Raw genomic sequence first — 19,439 nt, 5'->3', positions numbered from 1 at the left:
AAACAGCTTAAAGAGTGTCTGGTGAACAACCACTTTAACCTGCACAATATTAGTTTTACAAAATGAGGCTTCTTCTTTGGTACTAACTAGAGCAATGACAGAAACAAGGACATTCATGGATGACACACCAGGGGTATCAGAGTTGCGACAAGTGGAGGGAGTCAAGCCTTGATTAGAAGTATCCGGCCCCGCCAGCACCTGAAGGGCCAGCTCTTCCTCCATATTGGTGATCTCATCGGTAGGGGCCCCTACTGCTAATGACAAAAAAGATAAGCTACTGGACTTACCCCAAGAGTGCTTAGGCATGTCCAAGTCCTTCACCCTTGATACCCCGGGACAATCAGCTGCCTTCCGTTTCCCCATTAGGTCTAAACAGACCTCCAATACTTATTATAAAAGAAAGAGGGAGGCTTAGTCAGGTCTCACCCTATCTCTAATGGGAACAAATAGGCTCGCTGATGGCCCGGGCGCATACTGTGCTGCGGGCCTCATGAACACTTTTTAGCACAATAAAGCTCCTTCTCCTGTGCTATGTGATGTTCTCAGAGGTTTGGGAGGTTGTTGCTGGCGTTCGGATCAGATAATTTGATAAACCTTTCCCGAAGTTCTTCGATGGATAAAGTATTAGAATATATCAGTATTGTACATCTAAGTCATTAGGGCTTACAATCTTCTTGGATTTGGATATTTCTATAACTGAAAACATTATTGTGACATCTTTCTTTTTAAAGGAAATATCCTCTACCTCTGTTCTTTTAGGAAATGCTATAAATAGATAGGAGCTGTAATTTATAGTGAAAGTATTTGCATGGAACATAATTGTTCTAATTAGAACAGCAGAAAATATGACTCAAACAAGTATACAAAGAAGATGGCCCAGGCTTTACTGCAGTCAGCTAGATTGCCCTTGTGGCCAGCTTTATATAGACAGCACAGTTTGGAAATTGGGAATTAGAATTTTGTAACATACTGATATCATCTCAAGGGAGAAAACAAATACCTTATTGCAATGCATTACAAATAATGTAATGACAGAGACTAATCCAACTTGAAATGTGCAGTCAGAAAGACACCGCAGAGGTGGGGGAACTGGGAATTGGAATTACAGCAGCTTGACTCACTATAAAGTGTCCTACTAAAATATCTATATGTTTGAATTTGGATGAAGAGTAGACATATTTTCTATGTAAAGAGTCGGACAATATGAGTATCTATATGCAGATAAAAGACAGAGGGCCATATGTAGGTAATTGTAATTTACCGATTCGAAAATACCGAATTTTAACGATTCAGTATTTTCGAATCGGTAAATGCAATGTAGATAAAAAGTTGGTAAAAAATACCGAATCATTAAGATTCGGTATATACCGAAACGGTATTTACCGATTCGAAATTGCCATTCATTCCTATGGGCCTGGAGGCCCATAGGAATGAATGTCAATTACCGAATCGGTAAATACCGATTCGGTAAAATTGGGAAAGAGTCAAGGGTCGCAGTGTGTCACTTTGACACCTGTTGCACCCCTGAATAGTGCTAGTGTGCACATGTAGCACACATACATGCCCTGAGGGCATGTATGTCTTGTCACATGGCACAGGTGTAAATGCACAGATTTGCATTTACACAGTTATTCGTTATTTACCACAAACTAATAGTTGGTGGTAAATAACGAATCCTTAAAGCACAAAAGCACTCTTTAAAGTGCTTCCTACATCTCATTTACTGATTCGGTAAATACCGAATCGGTAAATGATGATTCGGTAAATACCGAATCAGTAAATACCGATTTGTTATTTACCGAAAAGGTAAATATACCACCTATATCTGAAAAGGCGATTACCTGGTCGGTAACGGTCGATTTCGGCCGTTACCGACCGGTAATAGCCTTCCTTCATCTGGCCCCGAATTTTTTTTGATGCCTGGATTATGAAATTTTTATTTGATGTCTCATTAAATGTAAACAGAAATTTAGATATGTTTATATAGCTTCAGTGTTCTTCAACACTCCACAGATTATGCTGTTTATATTATTATATGTTTTGGTCTAAGTTGTCCATACTTGTGTGCTTTTTTTAAGTCAGTTTGTGGAAATTATTTTGAAATGCTTGGATGGTATGTTACATGCACACTGGAGATCCATAGTACCAATTACAGATACCTTGTTATTGGCGAAATGCAGTCACTTGTGGGGTGTGTGTGATGCTATTAGGCGAGTAATAGATTTATGAGTCAGAAAAGTGCTTAACGAGTGTTGAACAACCTCGATTAATCTTGTCAATTAGTATTTATAATAATTCTAGGAGCAAGATGTCACATGACCTTGAAAAAGATGTTGGTTGATAATGTTGGGATATTAATGCTGTGGTTTTGTCTTTTGGTCTATGATTGGATGTAGTATATATTGAGTCTTCCTTAGGGTTCTTTTCAACTTATCACATTTCAAAGTTGAGACTTTATAACCAGGGTTTAGGAATATGTCTTCTCTTTTCATTTCAATCATTACAGAGATTTTTAATGTTGATGAAGGTATTTTGTTCTTAACATCCAATAATTTCAAATGTGGATGGTCAGATAGAATGCCAGTAGGTTTAGGTTGTTTAAACATTGCTCTAATGACTTTCTATACTGTTTTTTGGATGGACATCAACAATTATGAATGCACCAGTATCTTTGAGCTGGAGGTTGCCCTGCAATTCAACCTCTTGTTCCACATTGTTGGAGTCTTCTAGGTCAGTAGTTATACCCATATCCAGTAGAATCCCCTCCTCTCAAGATCAGATGGCTGCACAATTGCTTGTTGAGCCAACAATGTTACTTTTTAATTATCACTCTTTAATGTTCATTGCCTTTAGCTTGAATTTAGAACAAGACTCACCCAATGGCCTCATTTTCATGCCCAAGAAAGAAGTTGTGCACACATTGCTTATCATTCGAGGCAAACATTTAAAAGCGACCAGGATAGCACCTAAAACAGTTCTCTATATAACCAAAGACACTGAAAAATAACAGAAACCACAGAGAAAACAATGCATCTCTACTCAATAATTCTCAATGATGTGGATCTCATGTGGGTGAAGAATTTTGAATATTGATATCAATCTCAGATTTTTAAGTATTAAGCCCTGAAGCCATATTTGTCTTCGTTTGATGCTGAAGTCTGCAGTCTTAAAAAGTCACTGTAGTGTTTAGCCTTGACAAATATTAGCATCATTTTTACTTGTTTTCAGACCTTCAAGTAAAAATCTCTGTCTAATGATTAAGTTCATCCACTGGGAGTCAAGTTCTTGTTGGGAGCCGTTTGTGAGGAGGGATTTCTGATGCTAGTCCACCACTCTCCACCAACTAAGAAGAGTCAGCGAAGAAATTGGAATCTCAAACCCACTATTCGTAAGATGGGAAATGGGGATTGGGATGAGAGAAGAAACATACTGAAGTGGATTGTCATGTCTCTCAAGCATTTTAGATTATTTAGGCTGGCACAACATCCCTGGGAGGTCTTTAAAAGAACGGTAGCACCACTGGTACAGAAAGTCGCACCAAAACAACAAAAGGCAGATGGTATATATTAGTAGTAGTGCCAGTAGACTAATACATAACAATTCCCAACTCTCCTGCTCATACCTGATGCGCTATAAGAGAAAGCCAATAACAAACCCAGAAGTACCCAAATACCTTCCACAAGCTTGAGTCACCAGAAGACACTGAGAATTGGCGATTGAGTCCAAAATCATCCAGCATGTGCAAGTCAATGGACAATGGATTTTCAGAGGCATATGAAGGAAAAAAAGAGGGAAACACAAGCGAAAAATGTAGAACAAAACAAAGGTAATGGATACCTGTTGGAAACTGGGCTTCTTTGCAGATGCCCCCACTTTCTGCCCCATTTCAGACAATTAGATGCTGGTTTTTGACTGATAGTGCACTGGGACCTGCTTCTTAGGCCCCTGTGCCTGTGTGACTTCCTCTAAAAGTGATGTGAAGTGGTACAACCAATTGACAAAGTACTTTTCCTCCTAATAAGTCCCTTAGTATGCAGTACCAATGGTACCCAGGGCAAGGGTGGTAAAGGGGTCACCAGGGCTGCAGCACTGGTTGTGCCTCCATGTGTGACCCAAGTAAAAGTGTCCCTGCAGGTCTGCCATTGCAGCCCAAAATGAGCAGCCTGTCTGCTCAAGAGTGACCTGACACACATCACGTGCTGTAGAGCCTCACCAATGCCTAAATGTAAGTAAGTCACTCTTAAGGTTGCCCTCCTAAGCCCAGGAGGTAGAGTGCATTATATTAAAGGTGTGGATATACATGAATATACATACATATCCCTACAGTAATCCTGTAAACAAGGTTTAACTGTAAGTAACTGACCGTCCATAGAGTAACATGGGCTGGCTACCGATAAAACCGGAGATAGCCAGCTCATTATGGAACAACCAAATTGTGTTGTTTTTGGTGCCAAACACTGTGTTTATTCACCCAGCATGATTCTCATGTGGAGAGTGAGCTGGCATGCCCAGCGGTGTCACCCTGAGGGGGTGACCCCAGGATACAGTGATCTGTGAACAGTTTGCCAAGAAAGAGTCTACACTCCTTCTGAGATGTGCTAGCACTTTCCCAGGATGGAGACAACGGCATGGGCAGGAAGGAGGTCACACCACCTCCCTTCCAGGATAGCTAGTGTTTACAGCTATCAAGGCAGTGAGCCTCAAAGAATTTCACTGCCCTTGATGTGCACTACCTTGTACCCCACTTGAGGACAATGCCCTTCCTTCTGTGTCCAGCCTAACAGGTAGGAAAAGTCGTTATTCAGGAGGCGTACACCTCCAAAAGGCTAGCCACATATTTAGAATGGGCTAGGAGGTCTGTACAGCCAAGGAAGGGTTCTGCCATGTTGGAAGATCCTAGAAGGACTCTGGGTAGAAAGGTGATGTACACCCAAAGGATGTTGTCATCTTAGGGGCGGGTTAGCTGCAGGCAACAGTAGCTCATTGGCCACTGTTCCTCATGCCCTAAATGCCCCCTAAACTAGGATTTAAGGTGCTCCCCTGACATCAGAACCTCAGTTCTGACATTGAACCCAAGAAGAGCCACAAAGTAGATAATGTCACTTACAACAGGACTTTGGATTCTGTCGCAGTGTGCAGATAGGACACTTAAGTGCCCTGAAGAGACCATATATTGGAAACCAAGTGTTCTAAGTGTGTCCACGGCGAAAGCCCATTGCTCTTAGCAAGAGGGACTGCAGTGGACACCAGAAACTGAAGACGACTCACTTGGATTGATGGGACCAGTCCCCTGCTAGCTGCAGAAAAATCGACATGTGGCATGACAAGAATTGCGACCAGCTGGGCTTGTCAAGAGTGAGCCAGAAGAGAAGTGCAGTCCTGCACACCCAAAGTAATAGCTAAACTTTCACCAAGTTTTAAGCCGCTACTCCACTCCTGTCGACCTCCAGCTGCGGAAGTATCCTGGACTACATTTGCCGGAACCAAGGCTTGTTAATCGCCAGTCGGGTGATCAACCCCTTGAGTGACATCTCCACCCGAGAGCAACTCACAGCGATTGTCGTCGGCCACGACCCTGCTGCTGTGTTCCTGCATCCTGAAGTTAGAGTCGTCGAGTGTGTGGTAAAGCATCTTTGGTCTGACCTGCCCGGGTGATTGACGGCTGCCAGCAACCTCTGCACCCGGAGCCGCCAAGCAAGGTAGAAGAAATCCAGCTGTTGAACCAGGGTCCCAGGATCTCAAAGGCCTCTTCGCTCCTTGGGTAATGTGGAAATCCACCCCCATGTGTGGTTTTGTCAAGTGCCGGAAGTTTGAGATCTCCCTTGGATCCCGTTCAGTACCAAGGACAGCCAAATCACCTCTGCACCTGGACTCCCAGGGCAAGGTAACAAAGTAACGACAGGTGGAACATGGTCTGGGAATCTGCATGACCTTTTCCAGAAGAGGGCTCGTTTGAACTCAGTCTGCAAGTTACACATTTCCCTCCAGTAATACCAGACTGCTCTTTGCCACACTACGAGTACTGAGCTAAGGATTATTGTTGTTGAATCCAAGGATCATCTCTTTGCATTGTGAGAATATTGCAAGGTATGGCCTCCTAGCCTTACCCCTAATATTCCACCCAGCAACAGAACCCCAATCAATGGTGAATGAACTAAGCGAGCAGGATCTACAAAACTAAGCAGTTGCAAGTCAACTTGCTACTGCCATCTGGCTGCTTAGGTTACACTGGATGTGATCCTACTGCAGAGAGATTATCTAACGTTCTCAGTCTAACCTGGAAGACCTGCTCCTGTGCCTCAGCCACATCCTGCCATGAACAAGTCTCCAAATGTGCTATAGTCAGAGCCTTCTCCTTCTGCCCTTCTCCTAAATATTTAATATCCAAGTCAGCAAATCTTACCTGTACTGTCCCAGAGTCATGACACTGGGGTATGTGGGATTATGGGTGATTTAATGCTGGGTGTGCACATTGTTGATGCCTAAAAATTAAAACGTTGCTGTAATTTTGAGTTTGGTGGGCATGGTACTCCATTGCAAATGTGAGAGTAACCTGTTTGCCCTACTTATGGTCAGTAGGACCGTCAGCTTTCCAGCAAAAGAGACCCCTTTGGCTCTATCGATGAAAAGGTATATCTGGCTGAGTCAGAGTAAAGCTGTCACACCATCTACACTAGACCCACTCTACGGACAGAAAACAAATAATAACCCACTAACCCTGAGAGAAAACTCGCAAGGTGTGGGGGCCTTTAGTTAGTTTTCTTTTTTGAAAAAAAAGAAATGTTAATAGTTTGGTGGGCGGCTATCAAAACAGATGGTAGCAATCCAGCAAAAGTTGAAAAGAGCTGCCATGATAATGGTTTCTTTCATGGTACTGAGATGACCATAGGGCTGGCAGCCATCCCTAAATAGGACAGATTGCCATCCATCAGGGTAGCAGACATTAAGTCTTTCACCATTCTGATGGATGATACTCCATCCTCCAAGGGCTAAATTAGGGTCTATGCTTCTATTCAAAGACATTTCTCAGGTCTCTCTAGGTGGTGAAAAAATTGCAGAGCTTGTGAATTTAGATAGGGTTCACACTCCAAAAACATTTTTCAAATGATTGATAACCTCTAATAGGTATCCAATAATCTAGGCCGTCCGGACCTTCAATATAGAGGAGGACTGTGGAAATCTGACGATGCGCTTTCTGCACAGTAGGCAGACATGGAAGACTATCAACTCTGAGCCTCTAGTAATACTGGCAGCATTTATCAAGATGAGCAACTATTTCACAAGATAAACATGTGCATTCACTACCTGCAGTACTCTGTAACACTGTTGCATCAGCTCATGTACATAAATAGAGGTGGTTTGGTTTCTTTTGTGAGCATTTACAACTACAGCAGTTCAAGACATTTTAATTACTAGTATGCGAGTGACCGGTACAAGAAGGGCGAGTAAAATGCATCACCGCTTTGCATGAGGACGAGGATGTGTGCAATACATTTCTTCATTGTGCTGTTACAATGTCTCTTCTGACCCTAATGAGCGCTTCTCCGTTATGTTCTATTGGCTCCTCTCTTACAGGTCTGTGCCACAAAACTCTCATATGCTCATGCTGCACTTTTCCATACCCACCAGACATCTACTGAGCCATTGCAACCCGACCAATCAAGGCCCCACAGGAACCAAAACTGAGGTGGGATAAGTTTGTTACATGATTTCACAAAATAGATTCCCATGAAAAAAATATATTTAGCAGTTTCCATTTCTCTTTGGTGTTTCTCCACCTTATAGTCCCACAATTATACAATCATGTACACACACACACACCAGTCTTTCACTTCTGATTTACAACTTTCACAATTGTTGGTGGGGGTGGAGTTAGTACAGTGCATTGGCATATTATGGGAAGCTAGTATCCTAACTTTCTTTGTTTCAGGGCATCCAAGTTTATGTGTCATAGCCACTGTCAACATTTCAGTCAACCTTAACTCCCTATCACCTTTGTATTTTTTGTAGGGAATGTATTCTTTTATGTTTTCCCTTTTGTGTTGTTGATGGTGGTATACAGTGTAATATTGGTTGTGTGGATGTATGAAGGTGAATGCATTGGTGCAGGATGACAATAAAAACAATGGCTTAGGATGGAAGACCAATGGCATGGGCCATTATAGGCCTTCTCACCACAGCATCCCCAATGGTAGAGAGGGTAGTTGTTAACTCCAGTCTTGCCCAATGTCAGTGGTAGTGTGTTCTCCACATCCTTCCTTTGGGCAAGGGTTAAGGAATATGTTTTCGGTTTGCAATGCCTGCCTTGTCCCCAAGGACAGTGGTAGAGTGTTCCTCTCATCTTGCCCAAAGGCAAAGAAAGGGTTTTAAAAAAAAAAAAGAGTATGGGATAACCAGTAGCAGCCCCATCTTTTCTTCCCTGCATCAGTCTTGACTATTCGTGGGGGCGGGGGTGAGCAATACAGGCATATATACCTAACCTTGCTCACTGGTGGGATGTAGTTTGTTGTAATACCTACCCCAACCTTGTCCAAAGGCAGTGGTAGTGTTTTTCCTCACCTCACCTACCATGCATAATGGTGGGTGGGTTATGTTACAATAACAGTCACCAGGTTGCAGAAGGCTTTGTTTAATGTGTGTCTGCACCCCATCACCTTTCCCAAAAAACTTTGTTCTCTATAATGACTATTTTCTTCTCAGTTATCAATGCTATGCTTTGTCTGAATTTTCTGCTGTTTTTCACTGTGGGAGCCACAATAGTGAAAGGACGCATTTACTTATCTTAGCAAAAAAACAAAAAAAAGTGTGGGCCTGTCACCCTCAAACCGCCTGCTTGCTTATGGTTCTTTCTATATCAATGTTTTCATAAATGAGCACCATGTTATTAATTTGCACATCTTACCTTGGATATCTGGGTATGCAATCATGTACAGAAGTCCCCACCTAAGGGTGGTGGTAGATGTGTCTGTCCCAGCTGAAAATAGGTCTGCGACACACACTTGCAAGTTCTCAGGAGAGAAGGTAGAGTCTGGATTAGAGGTTTGCTGAAATCAAAGGTCATAAGCATAATTACAAACATGAACATAGGTATTTAGAGCTGCTCCCTAGGCCTCACCTTCTATAATCTATTCAGAGTGCACCAAAATCCAGGTAACCTTCTAAGTCTAATTAAAAAGACATATTCTCAAAAACCGCCCTGCAGCCTAAACATAAAGGTCAACTTTGGATGATTGACATTATTTCTGTAACTAATAGGGGCTTATTGATAATGAAGAAGACATTTTTGGCTTAAGGCAGATTTTCAGAGTTTAATGCAGAATATTTTCAAAAGTACGAGTGTAGTAGTGTGTTTCCAAAACAACATCTAGGGAAGACAAAAATGTTTGACATAGTAATGGAATGACTGGAAAAATTGAATATGGCAATAACAATAAAGTGTCAACTCAAAGAACAAGGTGTTACAAATTTGGGACATGTGTTATCAGGTGATGGGATAAAATCAGACACGAGTGTAGTGAAGAAGTTGTAAGTGCATCTCAGTCGATCAATAGAGATCAATTAAGATATGGAGTAAGAACTTCTATAAGCCATTCTGGCACACCTAACGGGGCAGGTAAAAGTGAATCGAAAGCATACACTTGCCAAACAGCTTCCATCTCAAATGGACTCATGGAATACATTCATCTTAAAACTCCTGCTGCAATTCTGATCTGAACTCTGCTAGTTAATATAACTGCCCAATGCCCCTAGATAGAAAAGAGAGAATAAATAGTTCCCGAGCACAAAAAGTCTTCTTATAGTCTTTAGAGAATTCTTCGTCAGTCTTTCAATATTCATCAAATTCACATCAACGTAGCCAATGGAAAAACCAATGCCAACACGTTTTTCGTCATGGGGCACAATCACCCAAATGACTTCTTCAGGGCTACAAATGAAAGTGAAACAATACAAAGTATATTTACAACAAGGGGTGGTGAGGGACAGAGTCTCTGAATTAAGCAGAAAGCTCTCACCCAGTCAAGAGATCAGGGCTAGATCCAACACCGTTTTTTAGCTCACTGCACCATCCCAGTTTCAGAACCTGGCTGTATGCAAATTAGTCTGTTCCTGTCCCAGTGCATGATGGGAACAGGGCAAACCAAACTACAAAAGCCAATTCTTACACTGGGAAGGAAACAAGCTCCCGGGGACCGGTTTCTGGCATTACAGCCGTCTTCGGCCCGGTTTGCTTGAATCCTGATGGTGCAATGAGCAAGGGTCTCACATCTGAGAATACCCTTCCACGCTTAGGGTGGACAAAAATATTTACAACAAGGGGTGGTGAGGGACAGAGTCTCTGAATTAAGCAGAAAGCTCTCACCCAGTCAAGAGATCAGGGCTAGATCCAACACCGTTTTTTAGCTCACTGCACCATCCCAGTTTCAGAACCTGGCTGTATGCAAATTAGTCTGTTCCTGTCCCAGTGCATGATGGGAACAGGGCAAACCAAACTACAAAAGCCAATTCTTACACTGGGAAGGAAACAAGCTCCCGGGGACCGGTTTCTGGCATTACAGCCGTCTTCGGCCCGGTTTGCTTGAATCCTGATGGTGCAATGAGCAAGGGTCTCACATCTGAGAATACCCTTCCACGCTTAGGGTGGACAAAAATATTTACAACAAGGGGTGGTGAGGGACAGAGTCTCTGAATTAAGCAGAAAGCTCTCACCCAGTCAAGAGATCAGGGCTAGATCCAACACCGTTTTTTAGCTCACTGCACCATCCCAGTTTCAGAACCTGGCTGTATGCAAATTAGTCTGTTCCTGTCCCAGTGCATGATGGGAACAGGGCAAACCAAACTACAAAAGCCAATTCTTACACTGGGAAGGAAACAAGCTCCCGGGGACCGGTTTCTGGCATTACAGCCGTCTTCGGCCCGGTTTGCTTGAATCCTGATGGTGCAATGAGCAAGGGTCTCACATCTGATTTGCATATAGCCAGGTTCTGAGCTGGGATGGGGCAGTGAGATAAATAACGGTGATGGATCAAGCCCTGATCTTTGGACTGGGTAAGAGTGGTCTTCTCAATTCAGACACTCTGTTCATCACCACCCCCTTTTGTAAATCGATTTTGGCATCTCCTTTCTGGTAAAGAATTGGCTTGGTAGTTTAGTCTGCCCTGTTCCCATGATGCATTGGGCCAGGGACAGACTGATTTGCATATAGCCAGGTTCTGAGCTGGGATGGGGCAGTGAGATAAATAACGGTGATGGATCAAGCCCTGATCTTTGGACTGGGTAAGAGTGGTCTGCTCAATTCAGACACTCTGTTCATCACCACCCCCTTTTGTAAATCGATTTTGGCCACTATAGGTGTGGCAGGGTATGCTCAGACATGAGTCCCTTTCTCACTGCTCCATCAGGATTCAAGCAAGCTGGGCCGAAGAGGCTGAAATGCCAGAAACCGGTCCCCGGTAGCTTGTCTCCTTTCTGGTAAAGAATTGGCTTGGTAGTTTAGTCTGCCCTGTTCCCATGATGCATTGGGCCAGGGACAGACTGATTTGCATATAGCCAGGTTCTGAGCTGGGATGGGGCAGTGAGATAAATAACGGTGATGGATCAAGCCCTGATCTTTGGACTGGGTAAGAGTGGTCTGCTCAATTCAGACACTCTGTTCATCACCACCCCCTTTTGTAAATCGACAATACAAAGTATAAGCATTGGTTTTTCCATTGGCTACGTTGATGTGAATTTGATGAATATTGAAAGACTGACGAAGAATTCTCAGACGTGTGACGAGAAAAGATAAAGGAAATAAAAGGAATTAACTTATTGGATTCTTGAAAGTATATATCTTTAGACTATAAGAAGACTTTTTGTGCTCGGGAACTATTTATTCTTTGCCTTTGAATCCTCTGGCTCTACAGAAGATTCCCCTTGGGGACGTAGGTGGCCGCTTTCCCCTGTTCCCTTGAGCCACCTTACTTGGAGAACACTACACTGGTTGCAATTGCGCAAACACTACCCAGCCACCCTTTGTCTTGTATTAGAAAAGAGAGAATGTAGTCAGACATTACCAGGGCCCCTACCAACAGCATCATCCAGGAACCCATTTGGAACCAGCACCAGAATCCTGACCAAACAATGGCAGGCAAAGTCAACTAAGACTCAACTCCCCAACCTCTCCCAACCAGGCATCAATACTGATTGAACCTAAAAAGCTCTTGCATACACCATGGACATTTCCTTCAAACTAACTGGTAACAGCATCACAATTCAGTCTAGAAACATTGCTGGTTTTATTACCAAGGCTCTAACTCACTCCTGGACCCTAATTTCAGATGGTGAACTCTTTGACAAATCACTAAAACACAGGGAAAATTAGTTGTATGGCATCCTCTCAATCAGAAAAAAAATATTTAAAGAATCTCTGCTTTATCATTTAAAAGTGTATGTTGCCAAATAAGACTCAAAAACAAACACACAAAATAAATCTGAACTCTTAACAATATGTCACTTTTCATTGGGGAATTGATGGAGATCAAAAAATCCTGTTTCAATTGTCCTTGACAAAGAAGGACCTAAAATAGCTGGGAGATACAGTTGCAAAAGATTAAGGAAAAGATATAGGGGTCTGAATGCCCAGAATTGTTTGATGACATTGTAAAGGATCTGAGGAACTAGGTACAGCCTTATATATTATGAAAGAGTATTTATAAAGAGCACTTCCACCCTTGGTGTATCTTGGCAGTGAACAACATGTTTATTGTTACCCACTCAGTGGCAGTATATTGATCTCAGAAGGATGACAACGGTGAGTGGATGAACCAGGATTTAAATCTGTGCCCATGAAGATAAACAGAGATTCTTGTAGTTGATGTATTGCTCCCTTGAGCCAACAGACACTGAATGTAAAAGCAGGTTAGCATGCCACAGCATCACAAAATATTACCGGACGCTTAATTGAGGTTCTTTGTGAAACTGATGGAAGTGCTTAGTCAAAGTCAATCACTTTGAAGACTACAACACAACCTCAAAGGGAATAGGATGAACACAATGGGATTAAGCCTGGTGATAAATACTGTGCTGAGGGTAACAGCCATTCAGCCTGTTGGGGTGGAGCAAGGAGCAGTTCGGCCACTCGGAATTTGAAATTCTGCTCAAGAATAATATTGGGACTTATTCACAAAGGTGCTCTGGAGTACGCAAAAGTAGTATATACTTAATGGAATATTCATATACAATTAGTAGAAACAGAAAGGACTGTGCCCTCTTTGCACTTTTACTAAATTTGGAGATGGGTGGATTGTGGCTGATTTTCAAAGGCATTTGGCAGTAAACAAGAGAGTACTTCTGTAGTGCTATTCCCTGCTCTCATAAATCACCCCCATAGGTATTAGATGACGGATTCAGACATATAAAGATGATAATGGCACTGGGCCTGTAGATCATATATCCTCACCAAACCTGAGAAAAGATCTACATTGGAACCCACGTGCATACCCCACAAAGAAGTTCAGCAAAAGATCAGATCTTCCAAAGGATGTAATGCACCTTGACAAACCTGGAATTATTCTCACCTGGATAACTTGTTGTACATTTGAGGGGTTGTGGTCATAAGATATAAAAGTTCTGTGTGAAAACTGGGACTGCAGAAAGATTCTAAGTTTAAAATCCTTTTACTAAAGATGGCAGAGGAAGATGCAACGATTCCCATTGCATAATCAGTAGAATATTTTGTTACAAGTTAATGTTCCCACAGCCATCACACAAAGAATTTCCACTTATATATTTCCGGTTCCCACTAATTTCTGACCAAAACTTTGTTATATCGAACATGTCTGTTTTCTGAGTTAATTTGTCCTGATGTTGGCCAGAGAACTTTTTTTGCAAACAAGAAAAGAGTTTTCTATGGTACACAAAGAACCACACTTGGAGCAAAGAAAAATGCCACTGGCCTCACTCAGGTCATCAGGACGTAAAAGTGGACTAAACCCTGGCGGTATGAGCACCCTAAGGCTCACCCTGACCTAGGGACGTGAATGTGAAAAGTTAAAAAGTGAAAAAAAGTGCAAAAGGAAGGAGCGATCGAAGGAGCTTGCTCCTTCCCGGTTACTCCTGGTTTAGGAGGCTTACCGACTTAAGGTTACTGCACTTGTATGGTAAATGCGATCGACACCATGGGTCACGGGAGGGGGGTGGTAGCGTATTTGGCACACCGCCCTTGACGCCAGGCACCCTCTCGAACCTGAAACACCCTCGACCGGACAACGTCCTGATGAATGCCTGGTAAACTTACACCGTTTTAAGGCAGAAACATGTTGACTGATATTAAAAGTTTCTGGAAATAACCAAACAATTAATTTTGGACTATTTCCCAACACTATATTTTATCTATGTCCCAGTGATCAAATAATAAATAATTTTTGAAACACTTAAGACATTTTTATCTCTCACCACAACTAATTAGTTTCACTTCACGCCTAAACTCACAAAAAAAACGGCTCCGCAGTAGACCTGGCGTCGCAGCACACTGGAGAGGCACTCGGCCTCTTCAGTGGGGCCCGATGATGAAGCATGTCATCAACCAGGTTGGTGAGTGAGGGCTTTCTTAACTGACCTGAGTGAGGCCAGTGGCATTTTTCTTTGCTCCAAGTGTGGTTCTTTGTTTGCCATAGAACACTCTTTTCCTGTTTGCAAAAACTTAACCGGGGACTAAGAGTGGTTCCTTATTCTCCCTACCTCTCTTTTTGTTGTTGTGTTGGCCAGAGAACATCATAACAGCCTTTGTACCATGGATTTCCTTCTACTTCCATGATGCTCAGAGAATGCATCCCCTATGATCTGCATAATTCAACACCACCATTACTGATGACCCTTGTTTAGGTCCAAATCCATTGGGTAGCCTGCAATTGCAAGACAACCGGATGGTTGTTTTATTCTCTCTACACCTAGGCAAGGTTCAAACCATCTTCCATTTGACCTTGCATAGCAAAAGCAGGGATACCCTCAAGGCATCTCAAATATCTCAACTGAGCTCCCCATTTAAATTATCAAGGACTTTTTTCTACGCATCGAAACTTAAATATATAGTCAACAGACCTTTGGTGTTTTATTTTAACCTAGCCTGAATGAACAACATAATTTTTCACTGTATGTGCATGTTTCCTTGGAGGTGTATTTTGTGTAATCTTGTAGTTTTAATGTGGGAGGGCTTTCACAGACTAGAACAGCTTTGCCAGGAATAGAAAGTGTGGGATGTGCATTTGAAAGCACGAGAGAGAGAGAGAGATGTGGAATGTACTTCTTGGTCTCGAAGTGCATTGTTATAAGCAGTGGTGCTCAAATGTGCATCATGTTGTACATTGGGAGATGAAGTGCTTGATGCTATAGGCAGTGGTGCACAAATGTGCATTATGTGGTACATTGGGAAGTATTATGAAGTTCTTACTATTGGTTTTGACATGCTCCCATGGCATCTTGAATTCTGACTCTGTCTAGCTTGAGCATTTTGCGCACACATGCAGGCATCAGATTACTCAAGTTGTTTAGGTTATTCACGTTCAAGGCTGTTTTTCTTTCTGCTGGATGGAGGCTTTCGTAAGCTTCGCTGGGATAATGTGTGGGAAGTGCTCTTGGTGCCTTTCAGTGCAGAGATTGCTGATGCCAGAGAAATGTGTGGAATGTACAGCTCTGTCTCAGAGTCAAAATACAGGGGCCCGGCCAGCTTCTGTCTTGACCATGACACAGACCAGAGCGGTCAGCTAGGTTTTTCATAACAGAAGACAGGGGGTGAGGTTTCTAGAACCTTCGCCTCAGGCTGAGTAAAAGGTATTAAAGGCGAGGGATCTTGGTACCCAGACAGAAGCTCACTTGAGGGGCAGACGTGTCGTTACAAGGGAACTTGGGTCCCGATCGAGAATCCTATCTGGCTGTCAAAGGGCTCCTCCAGCTTGAGTTGGCAAGGATTTTGAGTGAACAATTGGTGAGATGTTTTGTTTTTGAGTATTAACTTTGTGATGTGTGAGTAAGTTTGTGTCCACATCCAAGTACCCAGTGGTGATAATCATCTGAGATGTATTCATTGTGATGTGTGAGTGCCTGTGTGCACCTCCAAGTCTTCCGTGGTTGTAACATCTGATGTATTTAGTGTATATATCGTTCTGATTTCTTGCAGAACCTCCAGCATAATCTGCTTGTGGTGTTTCATTCCAAATTATTATCTGCTTGCATTTTATTTTATTATTGTTATCTGCTTGCATTTTATTTCATGTATATTCCATGCATGCTATATATATATATATATATATATATCCATATTCATTTGAATGTTGTTTATTTGACATCCGGGAAAGCCTTTCTGTTAGAGAGCGTTGCATAAATAAAACCCCATGCCTTATTCTTTGATGTGTTTCATTTTATAAAAGTGAAATCCCTTTCCAGGAGGTGTTTAGTTGTTTTTTATTGCTTCGTCCTGTTTGAGCCTGCGTGTAGGAGGGCGGTATTTTCTATTATCTGGGAGTGCAAAGCAATACAAAGTGTCATCCTCAGCTATCAGGATGGGGCTTTAATGCTGTGACAGATTGGAAATCTCCATTGAGATGATTATTATTGGTGTACTCTTTTAATTAGTTGGTTAATCTTCTTTCCAGAACCCTGGCGGGGAATGTGAAAGGCCTGTACATGTCCCACACTTACATGGGGTCTGCTGAGAAATTGGATTTCATATGTCCGCTCACTCACCAACACCAGCTATTGTCTGCACTAAAGTCTCCAAAAGCTGTTTCATCAATGAAAAAAGCATTCTTTATGTACTTCATAATCCTGTGCACTAGAATGTCCACTTGTCCTTATCTCATCTTACCAATCAGAGCCATCTGCTCCAGACTCCAAGCATTCCCAGGCTCAACAGGTCATATTTCATATAGGTCACATAACTAATATTTCTGCTTATGTTATGCTTATTAAATAATTTCTTTATTTCTACAGATCCAACAGAACTACTGGTTCTTATGACTTGAATCTGATCTGCACTCTCCTTTGTCGACCCCACAGCTCTTGATTTAGGACATATAGAGACAAGCAAGGTGGTGTGTTTCAAAGAATAGCAGACTGACAACCCTTTTAATACCGTGGGGACCTCCTCCTCACCTTGTCCATTTCCAGAAGGTAGGCATCAATGTAATCGCGTGGGTTCTGGGCATCAAGTGTCTTTCGGTGCTCCTCTGTGGCCTCATCTATGAACTTGAAGATTTGGGCAGCATTCTCCAGGAGTTTTTGGTGTGGTCCAGGAAAGTATTTCAAAATAGGGCACATATTGACCATCTGAAAAAACGAAGAACACAGGAGGAAACAAACTCACTGCCTTGACCAAACTTTCATACATCAACTTCTTCCTGTCCCCTTCAAACACAGTCCACTCTTAGGTGACCCCTAGTATAGTACTTTTGTCTGTGAAAATCTGCTGTGCACACAGCTTATTTTTTTCACCTAGTAGCAAAACCTGAATTCTGGTGTGAAAACCCTTGACAAAGCCTGCAAGAGGGCAGAGGGTAGACTATCATAGGAACATATTTAGACTGCTATGCCTTCATCTTCCTAATGAAACCGTGTATGTATGAATATGTACGACCCCAGCCAAAAGGCAGGTGTGCACTGTACATTGTCAAGGACAAGCATAAGATCAATAGGTCACTGGAGATGAAGCTGGGTTATGGATGGTTAATACGCTGTGATTTGTTCTTTAAAGTTGTGAGTCTTCAGCTCCTGCCTTAATTGAAGCAGCATTGGGGCTGTTCTGATGGATAAGGAGATGTTGCAGAAAAGGCATGCTGTCTTGTTTTTGCGTGGTTTACATGTCTGCAGTGTGATGCTGTTCTGAGTGCAGTGTGCAGAGAACTACCAAAAATGGTTGAGCTTGTCTGCAAGGTAAGGGGTGGGTGCTGGCCATGATATTTGTGTAAATGGTGCAGCTGGTTTTGAAGATGGTAAATGCTGGCAAGGGCAGCCAATGGAGTTCCAACAGGATGTGGGTGGTAAGATTATATTTAATTAGGTCCTGGATAAAACATGCTCAGTGTGTAAGATGCCCCTAAGGGCCATCAGGGTGGAGTCTAGGAGGCCCTAGAGAAGGGAATTACCACCATCCAGATGCAAGAGTATGAGAGCTTGAACAGCAACAGGCCATCTTAGTTATTTCGGGCAATGTTTCCCTTGAGGATGAGTTTAGTGTCCAGGGTAACTCCAAGTGATTTAGCATTCAGTGAAAGTTGGGTTAGAACCTGTTGGACCCGGCCCATTAGGCAGGTTCACCCCTAGACTTTTTGCGTTTTCCTAGCCTATTTATGGAACCTGGTATTTGTGATTTTAGGCCTCTGCGCACTTTTTCACTGTGGTACAGTGTAAAGTGCTTGAGCTCTCTGTGGATGAATGGTGAGTGACCTGCCCTCCCATAGGAATGAATGGGGAATATGTATGCCCATGGTAGTTCCTGATGCGTGGGGAGTGCAGGGGCGAGTTTGGTATGAGAGAACTCGTGAGAATGAATGCCGCAAAATGATGTATGCGACATGGCTGTGTCTAGTCTAGAAGTCCTACTTTTGGAAGTTGGCATATTTGTGTAAGTTGGTGCTAGCGTGTGATTGGCTGGTGAGCCTGGCCCAGAGTGCATGGGCCTACTTGTGGATTGACTGTCTGGTTTGAGGATGACAGGGGCTGGAGAGCCCAGGAGGTTGTCTGAGTCAGCCCATGGATGAAAGGCAGCATCTGCTGCCAGGGAAGTGGGAGGAGATGGCACCTGATAGTGAAGGGCTGTTCCTGTGTAACTACAAAGCTGGCTCCACCTCCCGCTGGGCGACTGACACCTCTGTCCCTGATACTGAAGGGGACTTCCCTCTAAACCAGTCCAGCTGGTTCTCACACTGCCTGCTTCAAAGGACTTCAAAGAACTTCAAAGGTTTTGCACTGTATAAAAAGGGGTTGTATCCCCTTCCAAAATGTTCTTGTTTTCAACTTGAATCTGCCAGGGGCTGCTGCTGCTTGAGCTAAGGGGAATCCCTGGCTCTGCCCAGCCCCTGGGCACCTGATGGACTTTCCTGGACTCCTGGGGGACCCCTCTGCCTTGCTGGGCTGATGGGGGGGACTTTGCTTTGCCCCCTGGGACTCTCTGGACCTTTGTGCAGCATGGTGGAGCTGCATTGCTGGAAGGACCCTTTTTACTTTTTATTCTAGCGCTTTGGGAGCGCTTTATTGCCCATAGCGCTTTCAAGCGCTTTATTTTTGATTCTAGCGCTGAGGAGCGCTTTGCCAGCCTGGCGAGTGCCCACCTCGCTTATTTGTTACTTTAATTAAACTTCGGCTGCCCACGCCGGTATTGCCGATCTTTTAAAATGCCTCCCCGCCTGCCTGCCTAAAGGAGAAGGGCCGCTGCGCTGCCCGCAGCGACCCGGAAGTGGATGGCCGGC

General features: G+C 43.1%; 1 protein-coding gene across 1 annotated transcript in view; it reads right to left on the bottom strand.

The window, feature by feature from the left end:
- LOC147673664 (cytochrome P450 2B1-like) overlaps positions 1 to 19,439 on the bottom strand; it is a 151,717-nt gene that overhangs the window by 22,927 nt on the left and 109,351 nt on the right. Inside the window, exons 6-7 of the mRNA XM_086947590.1 lie at positions 17,128 to 17,301; positions 8,903 to 9,044 (exon numbers count right to left, since the gene is read on the bottom strand). Coding sequence (XP_086803716.1) covers positions 8,903 to 9,044; positions 17,128 to 17,301 — 316 coding nt within the window. The remainder of the gene's footprint in view (positions 1 to 8,902; positions 9,045 to 17,127; positions 17,302 to 19,439) is intronic.

The sequence above is a fragment of the Lissotriton vulgaris genome, chromosome 12 (genome assembly GCF_964263255.1).
Source record: "Lissotriton vulgaris chromosome 12, aLisVul1.2, whole genome shotgun sequence".
Lineage (NCBI taxonomy): Eukaryota > Metazoa > Chordata > Amphibia > Caudata > Salamandridae > Lissotriton > Lissotriton vulgaris.
The sequence above is the reverse complement of the archived record's forward strand: the minus strand, read 5'-3'. Positions and strand labels throughout refer to the sequence as shown.